This window comes from Mirounga leonina, unplaced genomic scaffold (assembly GCF_011800145.1).
Source record: "Mirounga leonina isolate KUSES-001 unplaced genomic scaffold, KU_Mleo_1.0 Mir_168, whole genome shotgun sequence".
Taxonomy (NCBI): Eukaryota; Metazoa; Chordata; class Mammalia; order Carnivora; family Phocidae; genus Mirounga; species Mirounga leonina.
In genome coordinates, this window is record NW_023270426.1 from 57,579,934 (window position 1) to 57,602,310 (window position 22,377).

General features: G+C 37.6%; 1 protein-coding gene and 1 long non-coding RNA gene across 15 annotated transcripts in view; one reads left to right on the forward strand and one right to left on the reverse strand.

Annotated features, from left to right (window-relative positions):
• Positions 1–19,047, reverse strand: part of TMEM161B (transmembrane protein 161B) — an 82,304-nt gene extending 63,257 nt beyond the window's left edge. For 3 of the 11 annotated variants that reach the window (XM_035014810.1, XM_035014811.1, XM_035014808.1), the window contains exon 1: positions 18,910–19,047. In XM_035014810.1, the coding sequence (XP_034870701.1) occupies positions 18,910–18,912 (3 nt within the window). In that variant the 5' untranslated portion in view covers positions 18,913–19,047. Of the gene's footprint in view, positions 1–2,801; positions 3,891–18,909 lie in introns of those variants that run through there. The other 8 variants (XM_035014805.1, XM_035014806.1, XM_035014807.1 and 5 more) reach the window with 6 other exon arrangements.
• Positions 19,048–19,110: 63 nt separating this feature from the next.
• Positions 19,111–22,377, forward strand: part of LOC118016978 — a 66,450-nt gene continuing 63,183 nt past the window's right edge. Inside the window, exon 1 of one of the 4 annotated variants that reach the window (XR_004680989.1) lies at positions 19,111–19,215. This is a non-coding gene — a long non-coding RNA (uncharacterized LOC118016978). The other 3 variants (XR_004680991.1, XR_004680993.1, XR_004680994.1) reach the window with 3 other exon arrangements.

Genomic DNA, 22,377 nt, shown 5'->3' on the forward strand with positions numbered 1-22,377 from the left:
TGGGGAGGGAGGAGGGTAACTACTGTACTAAAAGACCAAATGCCTAATTTAAAAATGAGCAAAAAATATGAACAGACAGTTCTTCAAAAAAAGAAAGTAAAAAATGGCTCTTAAACAGGACTGCTTTTAAAATGCTTTTGAAACCTGTCTCAACCCTGGTTTTACTGTGGATATTTTACTGCCTTATATTCTACCAGTTGGGTTAAAGTTCAGACCACTTTTGTATTCACCTAACATCAAAGGTTACATTTTTACCTTTCTACTTCCACATTTCCTATCACTTGAATTTACTATCCTATTTTCTGTGTAGTTTGTGATAGAAGTTCTGCAATCTCCATACAATGAATACCATTACAAAGAACTCTTTCAGGCAGAACAAGACCAAGAAATATATTAACAAGTATGTCAGAAGGTTGGCTTATTTGAGATTATAGACTTAAAAGCAGAAGATAAGTTTTTAGTCAGGGAAAGTTTTGTGGACAAAGTGAATCTCAATCTAGTCTTTAAGGCAGTAAGTAATAGTATCACAGAATCTTCAAGTCATCTAGTACAATCTCTCACAAACATATACACCAATTTATTAGAGTCTAAGCTCCTTAATACCAGAAATCATATCTTAGTCATATCTAATAAATGTTACAGGTATTAAATGGCATTTCAGAAAGACCGATACAGAAAATATATATGATGGAATGTGATGAACTGGGGAAGAGAGATATTTTGCTCAACTCTCTCCTCTTACTCCAAATCCCTGAGCCTATCACTGGTAGACACAGTATTGAAGATGTAAATCACGTGAAAGTAAAAAACAAAAATCAGCAAACTGGATTAAAATTAGGACTATCAACTAGGTTTCTGCAATGACCCATAAGAGAAATAATGACACTTTAAATTACAGTGGTATTGGGCGCCTGGGTGGCTCAGTCGGTTAAGCATCTGCCTTCAGCTCAGGTCATGATCCCAACGTCCTGGGATTGAGCCCCAGCAGGGAGCCTGCTTCTCCCTCTCCCTCTTCCTGCCGCTCCCCCTGCTTGTGCTCGCACTCTCTCTCTCAAGTAACAAAATCTTTTTTAAAAAATAATAAAATAAATTACAGTGGTATCTTTGGTACTCAGAAGAGAAAAGCATTCAGAGGCTTATCAAATATGGAGGGCAAAGGAGGAATTAATGACAACAACCCCAAAAAAGGCAAACACCAATCTCAATGTAGTAGTTAATGTTTGACTAAAAAACTGTTCAAAGCAAAAATGTAACCTCATACCATTCCTTTATTATGCCACTTCCACCTTTTTAAACAAAGTTAGAAACATTTTCTCAAAGCCTCATCTATATACTGTGCTAAACACATTATTATATGTCTTCTTCCGACTTTCTAATAGAAGACAATAAATCTTTTCTAGAATGTATCTAATCTTTTAGAGAGGTAAAATTATGTGGAAACTATTTCACCAAAGTTATCCCTTTTCGTATATACTGACCATAGATTTTCAAAATGGCAATCATTTTACAGAATTATATATTATCAATTTAATAGACTACGAATACTAAATTTAGACCAACTTTTGAGACATTACTATGAAATTGGCAATTACAGTGTACATTCCAGGGATTAACATATTAAAATATAAAAAGTATTCATTAACTAAGAGATACAACAATTTGAAATTTAAAAACAAACCATTCTAACAACCTGTCTTCACTGCCCAACTTAGAACCTACGAATGCCTAAGTTTATACAAAAGCAGAAATTTTGAATTGTCTAACTTAAAAATAAAATTTCCTGAATATTTCTTTTTTTTTAATTTTTAAGGATTTTATTTATTTATTTGACAGAGAGAGAGGGAGCGCACGCACAAGCAGGGGGAGTGGCAGCAGAGGGAGAGGGAGAAGCAGGCTCCCCACGGAGCAGGGAGCCTGGTATGGGGCTCGATCCCAGGACCCTGGGATCATGACCTGAGCCAAAGACAGCCACTTAATCGACTGAGTCAGCCCCAAATATTTTTCATTTTTAATTAAAGAGAATGATTAAATAAATTTGACCATAAACAGCCATATATTTCACAACAGGAAACTGTTAAACTGTGCAGAGATGTAGCGAGGCTACAAAGTCCATCATGGCTGAAGACTCAAACATAACCATATGGATCATTGACTCAAGCAGCCTTAATGCTTTTATTAATGTATCAAAACAATAACTTGACCAAAGAGATGGTTTCTGTCTAGATTCATTGCCCCTAGGCCCTGATTCTCTTGATAACTATAACTGAGAAAAGTCATTTATGAAATAGCTCATAAGCACCCAAGAAGGGTGAAACACTAGGGCAACTTCGGTTTCAACCTTTCCATATCTATTAACCTGAGGCCATGAAGAGCAAGATAAAGTTATTTGCCTTTAAGTCTCTAGAAGAATAATCATTTCAGTTTTTGTCAGTAATCATTTCTGGGTAGGTTAAAAAAGTTCTTATCAAGGAAGATTAAACAATCCTCCAAGAAATAAAATATATCAGATATCAACATTTTATCTTACTTGTCAATATTGAAAATAAAACTACCAAAACTTAAATATAAGTGCTACAATTTTAAAATTCAAACTTGGAATACCTTGTCAGACTCAGTGGAGTTGACATTTTGTTTTGTTTCATTAAACTAGCTCTCCTGCTGACAGACTGAAACAAAGTACACACTGTTTACCATTAGGAGGCATATTTGCATATATACTTGGGACTCAGACCAGCCCAAATGATTTCAAGTATAATCTCCCTGAATAAGTTAGAAAGGAGAAAAAGGAAAGAGGATATTACCTGTACAGGCTGCTTTTAGACAACAGGCTTGAGCAATGGAAAAGAGTCCAGAGAGACCACCAACCTGAATGAGAACAGGCTCATTAAGCACCCACCTCAAAACAACTGCAAGCCCTAACTGACCAATTACAACCAAGCACAGTTCCTAAGACTCCCAAAAAGGGGGAAAATTCCGTATGTCCTCATACTTCCTTACTTTGCCCTAAAAATGCTGCCCCTCACAACAGCCTAGTCGCAGTCTCCGCTCTGCTGTCTCGCCCACTGGTGAATTCTTTTACGGTCTGTGCTGCCGGCCCCCATCCAATCTGGACACCGGACCATCCGATCAGAGCGCCCCATTACCTAATGACTTTCCTATTTTTTGTCTCTTGACTGTTTACGTTTTAGGGATAGCTAAACGTGTTGAGATAGACTTCTTAACGACGCTCAAATAATTTAAAGGTCTAAGTTTTATTTCAACCTAGATTTACATAAAACTTAGAATTCACACTTTGAGCACTTAAACCATCTCTGAACAATTTACAACAAAGATCAAAGTTATAGATTTATCCAAAACTCAGACCCTTAATTTCCAACCTAATGTTTTTTCCACTAAATCAATTCAGTGCATTCGATTAACATTTGATGAGCAACGAAGTACACGTGCTAATCATTGGATCACTCAAACGCAATATGGAGAAATAACACAGTCCCTGCCACCAATGAGCAGCCAGGGAACTAGGAGAGTAAATGGGACCATTATGATACAAAGTGATAAGAGGATAGGCAGAAGATTCTGAGAACACAGCAAAATGAGAGAGAGAGAGAGAGAGAGAGAGAGAGAAAATTAAGAGGAAAAAGCTGTGAAAGGACATTCTGGAAAAAGGTAAAGCCTAAGTCAAGACCCAATGAACTCAGTCTGGTGAGCCATCAAAACGAAAGGGGTTTAGAATATAATCTGAAGGCTACAGGAAACCCATGGATAGTAGTATCAAATCAGTATTTAAGAAAAATCGCTCTGAATAGCATGTAAAGAATGGATGAGGGCTAACCCAGCAGCATCAAGACAGTTAAGCTCAGGCATGAGAGGAAGCTCTCATGTACTGCTACTACGTTTAGCTATGCTAAACGTAGTAGCAGTACCTGGTGTCTTTTACTTTGGTGCTAAGAACTATATATCATGTGACAAATGAGTTAGGGTCTCACTCAAACTGCTAAAATCATGTAAGTCCAACTCATGTCACTATAGAAATTATTTATATCTATATATAGTAAAAGCAAACAAAAATTTAAGTTACAAGTACAGGCTGTCTGCCTAACATATATCCAATGTCTTGCTGGCTGTTATCAAGAACTTGGCAAAGTAATTTTGAGTTTCACTGACTATTATATCCCAAATACTTAGCGCAGTGACATTTAGAATAGGTCCAAGGCACGTAATAGGGCATTTGATATTTGCTGAACGACTGAATGAAAGGCATCACTACAAAAGAATCAGTCTTTTTTTTTTTTTTTTTTTTAAAGATTTATTTATTTATTTATTTGGAAGAAAGAGAATGAGAGAGAGAGCACATGAGAGGGGAGAGGGTCAGAGGGAGAAGCAGACTCCCCGCTGAGCAGGGAGCCCGATGCGGGGCTCGATCCCGGGACTCCAGGATCATGACCTGAGCCGAAGGCAGTTGCTTAACCAACTGAGCCACCCAGGCGCCCCCAAAAGAATCAGTCTTAACAGAACTTAAAATCCAAGATTATCATACTAGGTAACAACAAATATATTAAGGCAATATTGCAGCATAAAATTGCATAGTACTATGAACAAAACTTATAAAAATTGAAAAAACTGAATATGAAAGTTTCGAGTAGATGAAACCTAACATGAAAACTGAAATCAGAGGTGAAGAATAAAAGGGAATTCCAGGCTAAATGACAAATAGGAACATAGAGTAACCATGGGATAGCGAAAATCCTAGCTCAACCAAAACAAACTTTGGTATCATATGGCAAAGAACTGTGAGAAATAAGATGAAAACAAAATTTTACATTGTTGAGTCTTTATAACCAAGAGGACAAATTTAGCTGAGGTGTTTAAAAAGATCACCTTGGAACACTTTTAAGCAGAGGTATGAGGAAGAAATACTGCAAGTAACATATATGAAAAATGAGACATAGCAATATATTAATCAATGAAAGAGAAAACCTAAGACTAAGGTAGAAGCAGTTGAAACTGGGGGAAAAAAAGATAAAAGTATGTAAGAAGGAAACCAATTAGATTAACTTTGAGTGTGACTGAACATGAAAGAAAATGGTAGAATAAAAATGAGGAATATTTCAAAGATTATTTCAGGATGTTTTAGTCAGGGTGACTGGTAGAATCCTACAGCCACTGGGCAGGAAAACTGTAGACTGAAGGAAACTCAAGAAGTGGACTAACAAGCCTTAGGTAGGTCTCCCAAGGACAGCAACTTGGCTACATCCTCAGCTTTTCAGAACACAAAAAATACATGCTTTGCTGGTACAATCAATCTATATGAAACTGACAATAATCAAGTTGTAACAATTTTATCAACTAATTTACAATGAAACAAACTATCAAGTGGATCAAATGGTCAAGTTCATTAAGTGTTCCACTGGATTACTGTCTTAATGATCCTTTGGAGGTCAAATTTTAAGTAGGCTGCTTGGTGAGTCGTAAATAAATAAAAATAAATTATTTTTTAGGATTTTATTTACTTTGAGAGTGAGCCCATAACAACTAGCAGAGGAAGGGGCATGGGGGAGGCACAGCAGGGAGGGAGAGAGAGAATCCCAAGCAGACTCTGTGCTGAGCACAAAGCCCCAGGATCGATCCCCATGACCCCAAGATCATGACGTGAGCCGAAATCAAAAGTCGAAATCAGAAGTCGGACACTCAACCAACTGAGCTACCCAGGCTCCTCAAGGGAGGTAGTGATTTAGATCAAAGGGTAGCACTGAGGGATAGCTCCTTCAGGCAGTGCTAAAGTTAAAAAAAAAAAAAAAAAAGGAAAGAAGAAGAAATATACAGAATAGCTAAAGTGTGAAATACTCTCAACCCTAAATAGTTCTAGATAAATACATTCAATTCTGGCTATTGAAACTTCTAGATTTTCAACCGATAAAACTGCATTCCAATTGACACACTCTTTCCTTAGATAAAAACTTATCTAAAGGGCGCCTGGGTGGCTCAGATGGTTAAGCGTCTGCCTTCGGCTCAGGTCATGATCCCAGGGTCCTGGGATCGAGTCTCACATCGGGCTCCCTGCTCCTTGGGAGCCTGCTTCTCCCTCTGCCTCTCTCTCTCTCTCTCTGTCTCTCATGAGTAAATAAATAAAAAATCTTAAAAAAAAAAAACTTATCTAAAAATTATTCTATCTTTTGATATGTAAATACCACTGCTTTAGCTACAATCTAATCTGCCTTAGGTTTTAGACAAATCTAAGTTCAAGGTGAGGAAACAACTCGTACCTTTCATCATGTAATTTTATCAAACTTTTAAGTGTTAACCACCCCTAACTGCCACCTACAAATTATATGTGATAAGTGCTATGGTAGAGGTCAATGCGGTGTTATGGGAGCACTCCAAGAAAGGCAGTGATTAAATTTAAACGGGAGAACTGGGAAAGACTAGTTCACAGAGGTGACATCTGAACTAGTCTTACAAGGTTAAAAAAGTATCCCACTCTCACAGAAGAGTAAAAAAAAGTTCAGACAGATAACCCACCCATACAAAGAGAGTAAATGGCATGATCCAAAATAATGAGCAATTCCACATGCTGTAGACTTTGATATGGATTGCACACAATGGACTTTTCTGCAGGTACTTAGAAATAAGTCCAAGATCTTAAGACTGGAATGAAACAAATCAAATATATTTGGGGAAGGTAACTGCCACTATGGTGGAAAATTAAAGTGAAAAGTTAAAAGTAACTGGAAGCAAAGAGGTAAATTAGAAGTCCTCTGAAACAGTCCAACCAACACCATAAGAGCCTAAACTAAAACAGCTTCAAAAACAAGAGCAAAACCAGGGGTGCCTGGCTGGCTCAGTCAGTGGAGTGTGCAACTCCTACACACACATTGTTGTGAGTTTAAGCCCCACATTATGCATTGAGCTTACTTAAAAAAAAAAAAAACCAAAACCAAAAAATTAAGAGTTTTAGAGAAAAAAGGGAATTAGGCGTACCATTAGTAATTATCTCTGCAAAGACAGTATCATCCACTGATAAGGATAAAACTTAAGTGATTATGTAGAGATAAAACGAAAATAATGAACACAATTATTCTTTGGAGAAAATAAGCAATAAGAGGAAAAGCTGATGGATACTAGAATGACGGACATACAAAAATATATTAAAAAATATATCTTCGTAATGGGGAAAATATACATGCTTAAGGCAAAAGGGAAGGAACCAATGTTGGGGGGGTGCTGAATATTCTAGAAAGAAGTTTGTGGGAATTTAATCACTTAAGAATCAGAAATAGATGAGACTAAAGGTGTAAGCTGAAAAAACTTTGAGACCTTGTCCTACTGAAGAGAAGCACAAATAGGTATAGAGATGTATTAAATTTAAAAACCGAGTGGACCAAGTTTGAGAGACCTTGAAGAATAACCACATCAAGGTCAGGATTTGGCAATGTGACTGAGAAGAGGTCTAGAAACTCAGGAAGAAAGGTCTGATAAACTTATACATGTGGATGACTGACAGACCCAAGCTGGTTTTTTAAAAAATGATTACTTCCAGGAGGGTCTTTAATAGGATTGAGGGCTGTCTAGATTTAATTGAGATGGGAAATCCTTCCATATAATGCCAAAGCAGGTAAAAGCAGCATAAAACAATCATGAACAGGCAAGGAAAATCTTGCCCATAGACCATTTCTAGAATCTTAGGGTTCATTATGTGGTCTACCCTGGCCTTTATCTGGTTTTATAATATAGCTCCAGCCCTTACAGACAGTAAACAGGTCTGAAAATAAGAAAAGGAAAACTTTGCTAAATAAATAAAATGAAAATAACAAAAGGTTTTGAGAGAACACAAGCTAAAGATCACCTATTGATTTAATATAAATTTATTAACTGAATTATATGAATCAGATATTTGACTGTTTTGACCTACAAAAAACAGCAATTTCATATACTTCGAAATAATACTACCAAAAGAAGTATATAAATGAGAAGGTAAAATAAGAGAAAGAAAACTGTAAAACACAATTATCAACAGCTCTGATTTGAATTCAAGCACACAGGTTTTCAAATTTAATTGCTTACAGAATTTGTTTGGTGTGCCAGCGTCACGTTCACAGCACAAAATGTTTTTAATTCTTTAAAGTAAAAAATATGAGCAGAAATTTTTGCCATTTGCCAACTCAGAATAAGAAATTTAATGTACTTTAAGGTCAAAAATCAAAAACCCTCAATAAAATGCCTTGGTACATCCTAAATATCTTAATTAGACAAACATGGTAGGAGAATGCATCAATTTGACCTAACTATATTCAAAAACAACTGCTCCAGATTTCCTGCTTAAGATGATGATATAAACCATTCCTTGGAATTTGAATAAATATAGAAATAAACTTAAGACATTTTCTTTGATATAAATTGATAAGGCAAAGTGGAAGACCAACAACAAACAGGACAAGAATACTTTTTCACAAGAATAGAGGGCATTTTAATGAAATATAACTCATTAACTATTTCAACTATTAGTGCTGAAATTAACAGTTGTTTATTTTAAAAGATAATTTTCCAGTTACAGTAGGTTGAGTGAATTATGCAGTATCTCATATAAAGCAATACCAGGCAGTAATTAAAATACTGATGAAGAATGAACTATTTTTAAAGACGTTAACAAGCCACTTCACCTCTTTCTACATGTGCATGTTTCATTATAGTACTGGTAAGTAACAAATAAAAGGTTCAATGGAAGAAGGCATCCCTAAATCTGGTATTTTTCCTTAACTGTATTTTTTGACATTACAGAAAATATCCCTACAGATCTATATCCAAAACTCTTAGTCAAAACTAATAAATTTATATTTGACATTTATAAATCATCCACTTCAGACCAATTCCTACCTACTCTTCAACATTCACTTCACTTATAAAATCTTCCTTGTTAAAAAACATATGCACAACTCCAAAGCTGCCTTTATCATGCTCAACCGTGACCAACAATTTGAGAAAATTGTATTCATCTCATTTCTACAGCCCTAAACCCACTCCCCAGAGAGTACCTAACATGGCAGGCTTTCAAGATATGTTGAATATTACCTTTTAGATGAAATAAAAGGATAAAGCATAAATTTGCCCACTGTCCTTCACTGTAAAGTTCCTAATATGTGCTAAGCACTGAACTTCAACATAAAGAAAAGTATTCACTTTAAGATCAACAGACAACATACTATACCTCAGAGAAAGATATTTACCTATTTCTTCAAGATAATCCTCTCAATTTAACACAATAGGTACGTGTTAGAAATTCTTTTAAACAAACTAAAAATTACAACTTTGTTAAGTACACTAATAAAGATTCATCAAACAAATTTAAAATAAAAATTTCAACTTAACTCTAAATTTTAAGCCATATACAAAAGCCAAGAAAATTTAATGTGCACTCCTAATGGTAACTATTAGAAAGATGCACTTATTGTAAATATTTTAATGTACTGAATAATTAAACATACTAGAATCAAAGTAGTTCTCTGTCACTAATAGCAGTTAGACAAGCCCTCTCTGGGACTCATTCCTTATTTACAAAATGACAAGAGTTGGCAAATGATCTCCAAAATCTTCAAAGATTTTATTGTTGATGACTGCAATATTTTAATTAAATACACAATGGATTGTTGGCATTCGCATATTTACCATTTCTAAACCACCTTCAAAGCCTGTGAGGTGTAGTTACTGCTGATAGGACTATCTTCTTCATAAGGATTAAATGAGCTAACATTTATAGAAGTGAAAGTAAATCAGAGCTCCAAATTGATGTGAAAGAGTAAACCTAGCCCACTGCCCAGCATTCTCCCCTCAACAGTGGTGTGCAGGAATTTCTCTCAGAGATCTGTGAATACCAGTAGTCGTACAGTTTTAATTTGTTTTGTTTTTTAAGTTTATCTCAGATATTTAGCCAATTCTCTCTTATTAAATGATTCATTTTATGATCTGCCATTTTCTTTTATCAAGAGAACTATGAAGACCTTAAATACTTCTGCTACAATTGAGAAGCTCTCTATCAAAACCAAGAATAAGCACTCAATAAATATTAGTTAAAATCAAGTTAGAAAATAGTGTGAGTCTTAAAGAACTAACGTTTCAGTTATAGTTATGATTTAACATTATAATGAATGTTACCCAAGTTCTCTTGTCTGTCCCTCCTGATTAGAAAACACATTTAGGGGGCGCCTGGGTGGCTCAGTCGTTAAGCGCCTGCCTTCGGCTCAGGTCATGATCCCAGCGTCGTGGGATAGGGCCCCGCGTCCGGCTCCCTGCTCCTCAGGAAGCCTGCTTCTCCCTTTCCCACTCTCCCTGCTTGTGTTCCTGCTCTCTCTCTCTCTCTCTCTCTCTGTCAAATAAATAAATAAAATCTTTAAAAAAAAAAAAAAAGAAAACACATTCAGTTTGCAACTAATTCTAATTCTAGTTAGCATTTGACCTACCCAACCAACTAAGCTGTCTAGTAATAAATGATACAGTGAGGCTTCTTTGTCCTAATGTTAATTAGTCTAATAGGGGAAGGGAGGGGAGAGACAGTAAGCATGAATTTAAACATAATTTAACTATTAATAAAAGCAGAACTTTTCAGGAAAAAAAGTCATGGCTTCTCTTTTGAGAAAGACTGTATTCAGAAACAAATGATTCTAGTCATAAACACTCATACTTGAATACATAAGAAACATTTTTAGTCAATCATTTATACTGATCATAAAAATGACCAAAATCTTCTGAAATGATAAAAATATTTAATAAACATTCAACTTAGTGGAATTCTGATGGAGCAAAATCCTCCAATGTGACATTTTCTCTTTAGGAAAAAAAGGCAGGAAAGTGGCATTGCTTTTCTAAGTAGATCATTGTATTTGGGCAAACAGTGGCAATCAAAAGTTAAAAGATAACAAAAATCAGCTAAGCCCTACGTAAAGGGCAGACATAGATAACTACATAAAAAAATAAGCAATCAGATTAGTATTTCAAAAGCCTTCTACTACTTATCACAGAGATAAAAAGTATTACGTTTATTTTAAAAAGTAAAGCAGCCATAGCCTTGATAGGCTTATAATGCCTTGTGACATCAACTGATGGCAGTCTATAATCATATATTTATAATACAGGGCACAACTTATTGAAGTTCCTTCTTCATAAGTAATTTCTGGTGGAGAAAAGTCTCCCTTTTCTCTCCAATGTCGCTTAGTATTTTCCATCTGACCTTTTCTTCACAACCCAAACCTCTCTACTTCAAAGAATTTATTGCAAAGACTCATCAATATCATCTAGAACTTCTACTTTTTTCCCTAAAAGATCTTTATGATAAATAGTTTATGGTCAGCGGGAAGTAACATAGGAAGGTACTTTTAAAACTCTCCTAGCAGTAAAAACCTTTATCATGTGTGCGAACATATGGGAGGGAAAGCAAGGTAGCCTACAATACGAGTATGTTCTTTTTTGCAACTCAGGGAAAATACTAAGTTCTAGTTGCGGGGCGCCTGAGTGGCTCAGTCATTAAGCTTCTGCCTTCGGCTCAAGTCATGATCCCAGGGTCCTGGGATCGAGCCCCACATCGGGCTCCCTGCTCCGCGGGAAGCCTGCTTCTCCCTCTTTCACTCCCCCTGCTTGTGTTCCCTCTCTCGCTGTCTCTCTCTCTCTGTCAAATAAATAAATAAAATCTTAAAAAAAAAAATAAAAAAAATAAAAAATACTAAGTTCTAGTTGCAAACAGGTAGTCCAAGCGAAAAGAAAAGGAGCAAGCCAATCCTTAGAGCCCTCAGAAAAAGAAATGGGCTAACTGTGAGACAGGCCTGCAACAAGTGTGACATACTAAATACTTAAAACGATATGAAATTTCAATTCATCACCAGTTCTCTAATTACTCCTCACCTGATCAGTGTTACTAGAAGTTCATCCCCAAGTGCAATGGAAACTAATAGTGCATGAGAGGGAGTGCCTTAACTGGATGCAGTTAAGGTGGAGGGAGTATGAAGGACTGAATCCTTACGACTGCAGCAGTGTCAGATGTGTTTGGCACCTGAGTCAGGCTAAATGGTCAGTGCTATGCAGGTCAGTAACAATTTCTCTAATACTATATAGGATGTACTATTAGTTATTAACTAGGTTGGGACAGATTTTCTAGAAATAAAAGAACACAATATCTCTATAGGAAAATGTTTTAGAAATTAATCCTCTCATAAGTTAAAACCTATCAAATATAAACAATAAGACTGGCACAACAGTACAATGGCCAAACCACCTGGGTTAAAGTCAAATTCCACCACCACTAGCTGTATGATTTTGGAAGAGTTACTCCAATCTTGCTATGCCTCCATTTCTAAACCTGTAGAATAGAGGTTTAAAAAAAAAGTAGGTAAAAAGTGGAGGTTAAAAAAAAAATCCAAGATTAAATACTTCATGAAGATTTAAATAAGTTAATTTAAGTAGAGTAGGTAAATACTAACACCTAAATAAATGTCACTATTACTGTTATTGAGGAAAAGTAAAATTCAATTTCTTATCCACCTAACAAACTTCTACTTACCCTTAAAAGACTTAATCCTTTAATCCTTTGTGAAACTCTTAACTCCAAACTGAATATACCCTCCTTTGTCCCTTAATGTACATTCAACTAAATGTATATCAACAATATTCAGTTTCACATATTCAGAATCACAGAACCTTGAGTAACACCACAGAGGTCATCTAGTTCTAGTTCAAGCACACTTTCCATGCCATGTATTTATTGTACTTTCTCCAGTCATTTTTAAAAATACATATGTATGGGAGCGCCTGGGTGGCTCAGTCAGTTAAGTGCCTGCCTTTGGCTCGGGTTGCAATTCCAGGGTCCTGAGATCGAGCCCCGCATCATACTCCCTGCTCGGTGCAGAGTTCGCTTCTCCCTCTCCCTCTAACCCTCACCCCTGCTTGTGCTCTCATGTACTCTCTCGCTCTGTCAAATGCATAAAGTAAAAAATCTTAAAAAAAATACATGTGCATGAGCAGATTGGTTTTTCATACTCCCTAAAGATTTTTTAAAAATAAAACTTTATAATCAGACATTAAGATCCTGAGTCTCAATATCAAAGTATCAAAAGCTGAAATGATTTCAGGTTTTTCTAAATCTTTTGTTTATGGGCAAAACACAAAAGATATTTTAATCTACTTTAACAATGGAATTACTAAATCTGTTTTATATAACTGAAAGACATGAATGTAAAATCAGGATATTTTGAGTGAATGAGTTGTATTCTCTCGAGAACTATAGTTAAAAGACTAAAAATAGGTGCCATAGGGGCACCTGGGTGGCTCAGATGGTTAAGCATCTGACTCTTGATTTTGGCTCAGGTCATGATCTCAGTCAGGGTCCTGAGATCCCCGGGGCGACCTCCACACTCAGCATGGAGTCTGCTTGAGATTCGCTCTCTTCCTCTGCCCCTCTCGCCCCTACTCTCTCTTGCTCTCTAAAATAATCTTTAAAATAAATAAATAAATAAAAATAGGTGGCATAAATCAATCTATTAAGTATCACCTACTACTATAGAGGTTTTTGTTTTTAAGAATAAACATACTTTCCTGTTCACTATTCGGAAAAATTATTAATATTTAACTTTATTGAAAGAATTACAGAGCTACAGACAATATAAGCTTTGTGCCCAATATTACAGTATTTTTTTAGGGTACAGTTCATAAATATGTACTCATAGATACCAGGCATATATGCTAAATATATAGTCATATTTGTTCCAATGTCACCTTTTTTTTTTTTTTTTTAAGATTTTATTTATTTATTTGACACAGAGAGAGAGAGCTAGAGAGGGAACACAAGCAGGTGGATCAGGAGAGGGAGAAGCAGGTTCCTGGCCAAGCAGGGAGCCAGATGCGGCTCATGACCTGAGCCGAAGGCAGGCACTTAACGACTGAGCCACCAAGGCGCCCCCCAATGTCACCTCTTCATTGAGGCTTTCCCTGAATGCCCTATCTAAAATAACCACCCTAATCATCTTCTATCCCTTACCCTACTTTATCTTTCTTTGTTGCATTTATCATGACCTACATATATTATGTCTCATTTATCATCAGAATCTCCCAGAAAAACATAAGCTCCACAAGGGCAGCACTGTGTAATAAACAGTTATATCCCTGTTGCCAAGAATACAGACATACAGATAGTGCTTAATAAATAATGAATGATTGATTAATACTTTTGAGATAAGAGCATGATTTTTAAATGTTTGGTGAAACAAAAAGTATTATCATTCCAATTAAAACCAAGAGAATGTTCATTTTACCAGAACTTCAAAGATTTTTTTTCCCCTAACTCAAGGGCAGATGGTACATAAAGAGCAGAAAGACAATTTACAGACAAGTTTATTTCTTCAAACTTTCTTTGCAGTAAGTTGTGTTCATGCTTGACTTAGTAACATGGGCAAAACCACAGCACAATATTAAGAAAATAAAAAATACTCTTAGAAATGAACCCTTTCAAATATCTTCTGATTTTCTAAAATCAACTAAACTTGTTTTATGCTTTTACTCCAGAGCAAACTAAATTATTTAAAAAGTAGACCATAGTCCACAGTATAAGCTAATCTTTAAGAATTAATCTTGATCCACCAAATGCTAACCAAGAGAACAGTCTCTACTTTTTTTATTTTTTAAGATTTTTTATATTTATTTGACAGAGAGAGACAAAGCAAGAGAAGGAACTGAAGCAGGAGGAGTGGGACAGGGAGAAGCAGGCTTCCCGCTGAGCAGGGAGCCCGATGCGGGACTCGATCCCGGGACTCCAGGATCATGACCTGAGCCGAAGGCAGTCGCTTAACCAACTGAGCCACCCAGCAGCCCCACTACTTTTTTTTTTTAAGAGAGGAAGTGAGAAAAGGGTAGGGAGAGGGAGATTCTTAGATCTTAAGATTGATGTGGGGCTAGATCTCACAACCACGAGATCATGACCTGAGCCAAAATCAAGAGTCGGATGCTTAACCAACAGAGCCACCCAGGCACCCTGAACAGTCTCTACTATTATTTGGGCTAAGCCTCTTTAGGAAAGAAGCAGTAAAGAAGAGAAGTCATAGAAAAAGTCAGAGAACTGAGAAGAAACACACATCTCTGCCACTGTATGGCTGATGGATAAAACCTGAGAATTTATCCCTCAAGCTACATGTTCATTCACCAAGAAAAATCACATTCTGGGTCAGAAAACACACCTTAACAAATTTAAAAGAACAGAAACCATACAATGTCTGCCCTCAGATCACAATGGAATTAAACTGGAAATCAGTAACAGAAAGATAACTGGAAAATCACAAAACATGTCAAGACTAAACAATACATTTTTAAATAACACAAGGGTCAAAGAGGAAAAAAAAATCAAGACAAATTCAAAATATTTTTAATCAAATGAAAATACAACTAATCAAAATTTATGGGATGCAGCAAAAGCAGTGCTTAAATGAAAATTTATAGGATTGAATGCAAATATTAGAAAAGAAGATCTAAAATCAAACACCTAAAGTTCCACCTTAGGAAACCAAAAAAAGAGCAGATTAAATCCAAAGTAAGCAGAAGCAAAAGAAATATTAGAGCAGAAATCAATAAAACTGGAAAGAAATCAATACAGAAAATCAATGAAACCGAAAACTGGTTCTCTGAGAAATTCAATAAAATCAATAAGCCCCTCTCCAGGCTAACTGAGGGAAAAAAGAGAGAACACAAATTACTAATATCAGAAATGAAAGAGGGGACATCACTACAGACCCCGTGGACATTAAAAGAATAAAGAAGCACTATGAATGACTCTATGCCCACAGATTTGATTTGATTTTACTTTTTAAAGATTTTATTTATTTGAGAGAGAAAGAGCATGCGTGTAAGCATGAGGCAGGGGGAAGAGGCAGAGGGAGAGAGAGAAGCAGAATCCCTGCTGAACAGAGAGCCCAACCACTCCAGAATGGAGAGTGAAGTCGTGGGACACCTTGATTTTACTTCTATTTATTTTAAAGATTTTGTTTATTTATTAATTTCTTTGAGAGAAAGAGTGCCTTTGGCTCAGGTCATGATCTCGGGGTCCTGGGATTGAATCCCACATCAGGCTCCTTGCTTAGCAAGGAGCCTGCTTCTCCCTCTCCCTCTGCCTAATGCTCCCCCTGCTTGTGCTTTCTGTCAAATAAATAAAATCTTAAAAAAAAAAAAAAGAAAAAGAAAAAGGATAAAGAAAAAGTGGAAATCAGACTAAATTTTATTTAATCAGAAACATGTACCTATTCTGAAAAATGTCCTGAAGTCATAGAATCAGAAATGTGAGAGTCAGAAGGTGTTTTAATCTCCACCAAGCCCCACTTCTCTTATCTAAAAGGAAACTGGAACCCTTACCAAGTTGAGTGATTCTGTCAAATTCATAGAACAAATAATGGGCAGAATCTGGGTCTTCTGAGTTCAAGTACTACATGCCTTGCATATCATTAGGCCCAAGCAGGGCAAAGGTTCTTTTTTTTTTTTTAAGATTTTATTTATTTATTTGACAGAGAGAGACACAGCGAGAGAGGAAACACAAGCTGAGGGAGTGGGAGAGAGAGAAGCAGGCTTTCCGCTGAGCAAGGAGCCCAATGCGGGGCTCCATCCCAGGACCCTGGGATCTTGACCTGAGCCAAAAGCAAGCACTTGACTGAGCCACCCAGGGACCCCAGTCCAAAGGTTCTTAATTTAACCAAGCTGTATTCAAAATAAATTCAACCCCTCACTTCATTTAATGGCTAAACCCTTTCTTTTTTTTGAGGTATTCCAAGCACTGACCAAACTTGCACATACAGACATCAATTTCATGACTGGGAACACTACAGTGGAGTTAATACAGAAATGTAAGCAATACCAGAATGGAGTCAACTACCTGGCTGGTAGTTGCTGACATTCTCCAGGTGACATTCTCTTAAGTGACATTTTGAGAAACAGCATTAGTTTTCCTTAACTTAAAACAAAATTACAATTTTGAGATGGCAGGAGATGGGTTCTTCCAGTATTACAGAATACTAGGAATAAATTCACACTGGGCTTCTTTGTGACTATTTTAAGGATTTTTATTATACCTTTCTTCAACTTTTCAGACCAAGAAGTCAAAAACAGAGCTTAAATTTAAGAAGTGGAGATCTGAGTTTTAGTCCAGACTATGCCAAACTATTGTTACCTTAGATAGACCAGTGCTTATTTCTAGACCTCAGATTCTTCCTTATGTAAAATAGGGAGGATTGGGGGGTGGAGGTGGTTAGGCTAATTATTGTCTTTCGCTCCTTCTCATTCGTCTATTCCCTGTCTTTGTCTAATTTCACTGATCCAAAGGGAAAAAGAAAAAACCTCTTTATGAATACAAAGTGTTATTATTCACTGAGGTCAAACACACACACACTGCCCAAGAGTCATAGGTTACGTTAGCTGGTAGAGTGCACCAGAAACCACATTATTTAAGTTCTTTTCTTTCACATTAAGTTTCTAAAAGTCATTCAAAAGTCCAACATCAAACACAACAGCTGAACAATGTCAACATTTGGTCCTGAAAAAGCATGGTACACTTGAGGCTAAATTCCAAGACAGACTGCCCTCCGGATGAGAATTTGAAATCTTTTATATCATCAAATAATTGACAATGTTGAACTTTACCAGACCCCTGTGATCTTGGAAAACAGCAAAGGTTAAGAAAGAGCCCCCACGCCCTTCTGTGTTCTGGAAAGGGCTTACTGCAATGAACCACGGGTCCCCATAGGACTTAGATAAGACTCTAAGATGCCCCACTTGTTTACCTATGACAAGGTCAAAGCCCGCAAATTCCCTTTGCTTCATAAATGACTGGATGAATGGCATGTCCCCATAGATCAACTGGAACAAAATATTTGTTACTCAAATTCTGGGTAAGATCCTCTTTCCCCAGGTTCCCGAATTTTGGCCCACCCTTGTCTGAAGCAGCATAAACTTCTCTGGCCTGAGGGTAAAACAATCTAATCTACTGTTCAGTGGTACTTCCCTTTCATCTCACTTCCCCACACTTGGTTCTCTCTAGGATTGCTTTACTCCTCCCTAATAAAAAGAAAAACCTTTTGCTTAACCTTTTAGACTCTTGCTTATCTTACGGTTAGGGCATTCTTCTTATTTCCCCAAGCCCTTACAATATTCCTTTCCAATAAAATCTCTCCTTACTAAGTCTGAATTTTTCATTTGACACTCTTCCCAATTTCAAGTGGGCTGAGTTTTGGGGCGCCTGGGTGGCTCAGTTGGTTAAGCGGCTGCCTTCGGCTCAGGTCATGATCCCAGGGTCCTGGGATCGAGACCCACGTCAGGTTCCCTGCTCAGTGGAGAGCCTGCTTTCTCCCTCTCCCCCTGCCTGCTGCTCTGTCTACTTGTGCTATCTCTCTGTCAAATAAATAAATACTTAAAAAACAAACAAACAAATGGGCTGAGTTTGAAAGATAAGCTGGCTTTGCCCTTTCTCTTGGTGACAGGCGCTGATCCTCTACAAAGGGATCCGTTGTGTCCACCTGGAAAAGCTGACGGGATTTCTAAGATCTTAAGTTCTTGGCTACTACCAAGCAGCTGAGAAAAAGGGAGGGACGGAGATGATCAACCCGGAAAGGTCAACTCTGGGACCACCTGGCGCCACACGCCATACACAGTGAATGGCCCACGAACATTCCGGCTACCTACTCCATACTCCTGGACAGATTTCGCGGTTGGGCAGGACGGACGCCGCTTCCTCAGCGCCCCAGGAGCTCCGGGACAGGTGAGGAGTCCTGCCCCCGTGGTTCATCCCATTGCTCTCGCCCGCTTCATCCTCAGCTAGGCACCCGACTGGCTACCTTCACAGGACTAACCTGCTGGCCCCTAACTTCCCACTGTTGTTTCTCCAGCCTTCACAGGAAGACTCACCATGGCGCCAAGGACAGGTCGTGGGCCGGACGCCCTGGAGTCCCCGGGACCGTCCTGGACCTTCCCTCCCCACCCTGCAGCCAGGAGCCTCTTAAACAACGCGAGGGAGAGTTTTCCGGCTCTGACGGAAGTCCTGCCCGCGCGGGACAGGAAGTCCCTCCCCTCTCTTGAACGCCGGCGACCCCACGCCACGCAGAGGTGAGGATACGCAGGACGTCCTGTAATGCCACTTCCGTGGGTGCTAGGTTAGAAGCTGGGGCGGTGCTGACCTTGAGAGCGCGCGAGGGAGGCGCAGGCGCAGCACAGGTAGGTGGGCGGGCGGCGCGAGGTTGCAGCGCCTGTGAGGATCCGGAGGTAGGTTGGGTGGTTCGGGCCGGAGGGCGTCCTCTCACTGGGAGGTGATGGAAGCGCAAGTTGGTGAACCGGGTGGGAGCCGACCCCAGAGGATTAAGTGAGGGAGAAAAACCACAGGCCGTGCTCGTGCAGGGACAACAGTAGTTGCTTCAGCTGAGCCACGCCTTTTTTTTTTTTTTTTTTTAACCTTTTCCTTTTCCAGGCTGACCGTCCTTGGAGACTTGCCGGATCTCCACAGACCTGTCTGTCCCTCTATCGTCTCTTTTACCTGCTTTAGTGCATACTAAAGCTCTCCCTTCCTCAAGACGGTGGAATTTGATCCTGAGACGTTTCTTCACTATTCATATATATATACCAGTGGAAACCAGAAGAACATCTACCAAGATCAGAGAAACGAAGAGAATTCTGCCTGTTGGAAAATATTCCAATATGGACGGTTTCCTTTTATTTAAAAAAAAAAAATATATATATATATATATCTATCTCATCAGCTGGAAAAAAGTGAAACTCCCATGTACCTCTTAAATTTGTGTTGTTTTTGTTTTTTTTCCCCCAAAATTTGTACCCTTCAACTCTGTGCCTTTTTATTTGGTCACAGTACTGGAGGCAGGATTGAAATGGATATACAGAACACCTTTAACCCAGAAATTAGTCTCACAATTTGGGGATCCTTGCTTAAGACGTGACTGTATCTACAATTTCATTTATAGGATCTCTTTTTTGCCACTGTCTAGTTTTGTCATAAAGCTGGAATTGGGGAGCTAAACTAGGAAGCTTCACAAGAGGTTAAGTTTGGGCAGGCAGGGGTGGCTATGGATGTTGTTTTACCCTCCTTCTCAAAGTATTGGGAGAGCATGATATCCAATCTATAAATGGTCGGAAGACCCTTGGAGTCACTCCTTAGCTATCCAGAAGCAGCATGCACAGGGCAATTGCTTTATATTAAAAAGGGGGCTGGAGACTGAATGTTTGAGTTGTTTTTAACTTTAAATTTTCTTTTGGGGGGAGATGAGTAATGTGGCAGACAAGATAGAGGAATTACAAGTACTAACGTTGGGAACAGCTGGAGGTGGGTGGGGCTGGGAAATAGTTTGTGAAACAGACCTGCTGAGAATCAATCCAGAACTTCCCTGAGGGTTCTACCTCTGCTGTATAGGGACAACATTGTAAATAGACAAGACCCAGGGCATCTGCAGATGCTAAGTGTGGTAGAGAAGGACTGGAGTCGTTCTGCTTGTGTATCTGTGGGAAGCAGCTGCTATCCTTGAGGAAGAAAAGGTGGAGAAGGAAACTGGCTCTCAGTCTGTCAGTGACAACACATTCTATGAAGTCTTGCTCTTTCATTTCAGACACTTTGGTTCTTACATCCGTCCTAAACCTGGCAGCCTCATTGAGGTTCACAAAGCATCTCCTCCCTATGTGACAGTAAGACTGGAATTATTATCAGGATGGAACCCACTCCTGCCAGAGTAAAACCACGAAAGGAAATCACAGTATTCTGCTTATCATTTTTAATAGATCATGGAGTTCTATGTTCCTTATTTGGTATTTGACAAGTTGATAAATAACCCTTGGTTAATATCCTTTAATATTCCAATTTCTATTACAATGTGAAAAATCTGTTACAAGTAACGTTTTTTTAAAGACTAAAACGCATACCATATATGTTTGAAGGCAGCATCTCCCTTTTTTATCCACAGAATTGTAATATTTTGTATTGTTTCCATGTGTTGAAGTTGAGAGATTTACCTATTTCCATTCCTTAAAGTAGATGAGAGTCTTTGACAGAGATTCAAAGAAAGGGGGAAATTATGAAAGGGAATAAAATATGTGCATAATGGAGATTAGGAAGAAATTCAGTAGTCTTGCAAGGGAATTAGGAGCCCAATTTTTGATAAAAGTCTTGTTTGCTAATTAGGGCTTTGTTTTGAGTTGCAATGTTCTGAGTGAGAACTGTTCTCAAATACTTTAGAACACCAGCAAAAAGTTATGTCTTCTTTCAACACCCACACTGACCTGGAACATTTTCAACCATTAACACTGTTAATTAATTAATCACTGTTTCAAAGGCCAGCTCCATATTCTTTGCAAAATGTTTTCCTGATTAACTCCCCTTCTGAGAAATTTCAATTACTTTTTCTTTTCTTTAATAAATATGATTATTATGTGCTTATATGGTGCCTTTGTAATTTCTCCCCAATATATATTGTTTTCCTAATTAGACACAAATGCCTGGAAAGCTGGGACCTTCTTTTTGTGTTGACCACCTCCTTCTTCTTAAGAAATACCATTTAAATGAATGTTGTGGACAAAATCACTTCGGTTACATTGCTCTTAAAATGCTTTATGGACAAAAATGTTAGTTGTAGCAATACTTATAATGGTAAAAAATTAGAAACAATCGTTAGCAATTAGAGATTGGTCAAATTCTATCATGTATACTTAATTGGAATATTATTTAGCTACTTTTTAAAAGATTAGTCTTTCTAATGGAAAAGTTTATTTTCCAACTTAAAAGAGCAGTCTACAAAATTGTGACCAGCATGATTGCTTTGATGTGAAAAAAAAATCCTAAACATAGAACAAAGAGTAAAAAAGGAAGTAACCAAATATATCAATCACCATTCCTAGAATTACCTTCTAAACCTTTCTGTAAGGGTGTAATTTTAAAAAATTTATTTCCTTTTATTTAAGAATGGATGAAAGGAGCTTCTTTTCTTTCTTTCCCAAAATTATGCTTTGTAACTTCTCTATAATTCTCATCTTCCTAATTTGGGAAAAACAAAACAGACATGCTCTTCAGAAGTATATTGCAACCCTTTAATAATTCAGTAACCTTCCTCTGAAACTTCCATTATTTACATGTTACCATAGTTAAAGCTAGGACCATACCACATACCTAATTAATTAGAATAACTACTGCAAATTTTACACAAATTACACAATGCACATTTTCAAGGATCACTAACATACATAAATGGGATCCTGGTATCATTTGATACCTTTTGCTACTAGAAAAGTCTTTAAACAACCACCACCAAGAGCAATAAACAAACAAAATCATAAGAAAATACCTGTTTAAAACCTAAATTAACTTTTTTCATTCATTAAATA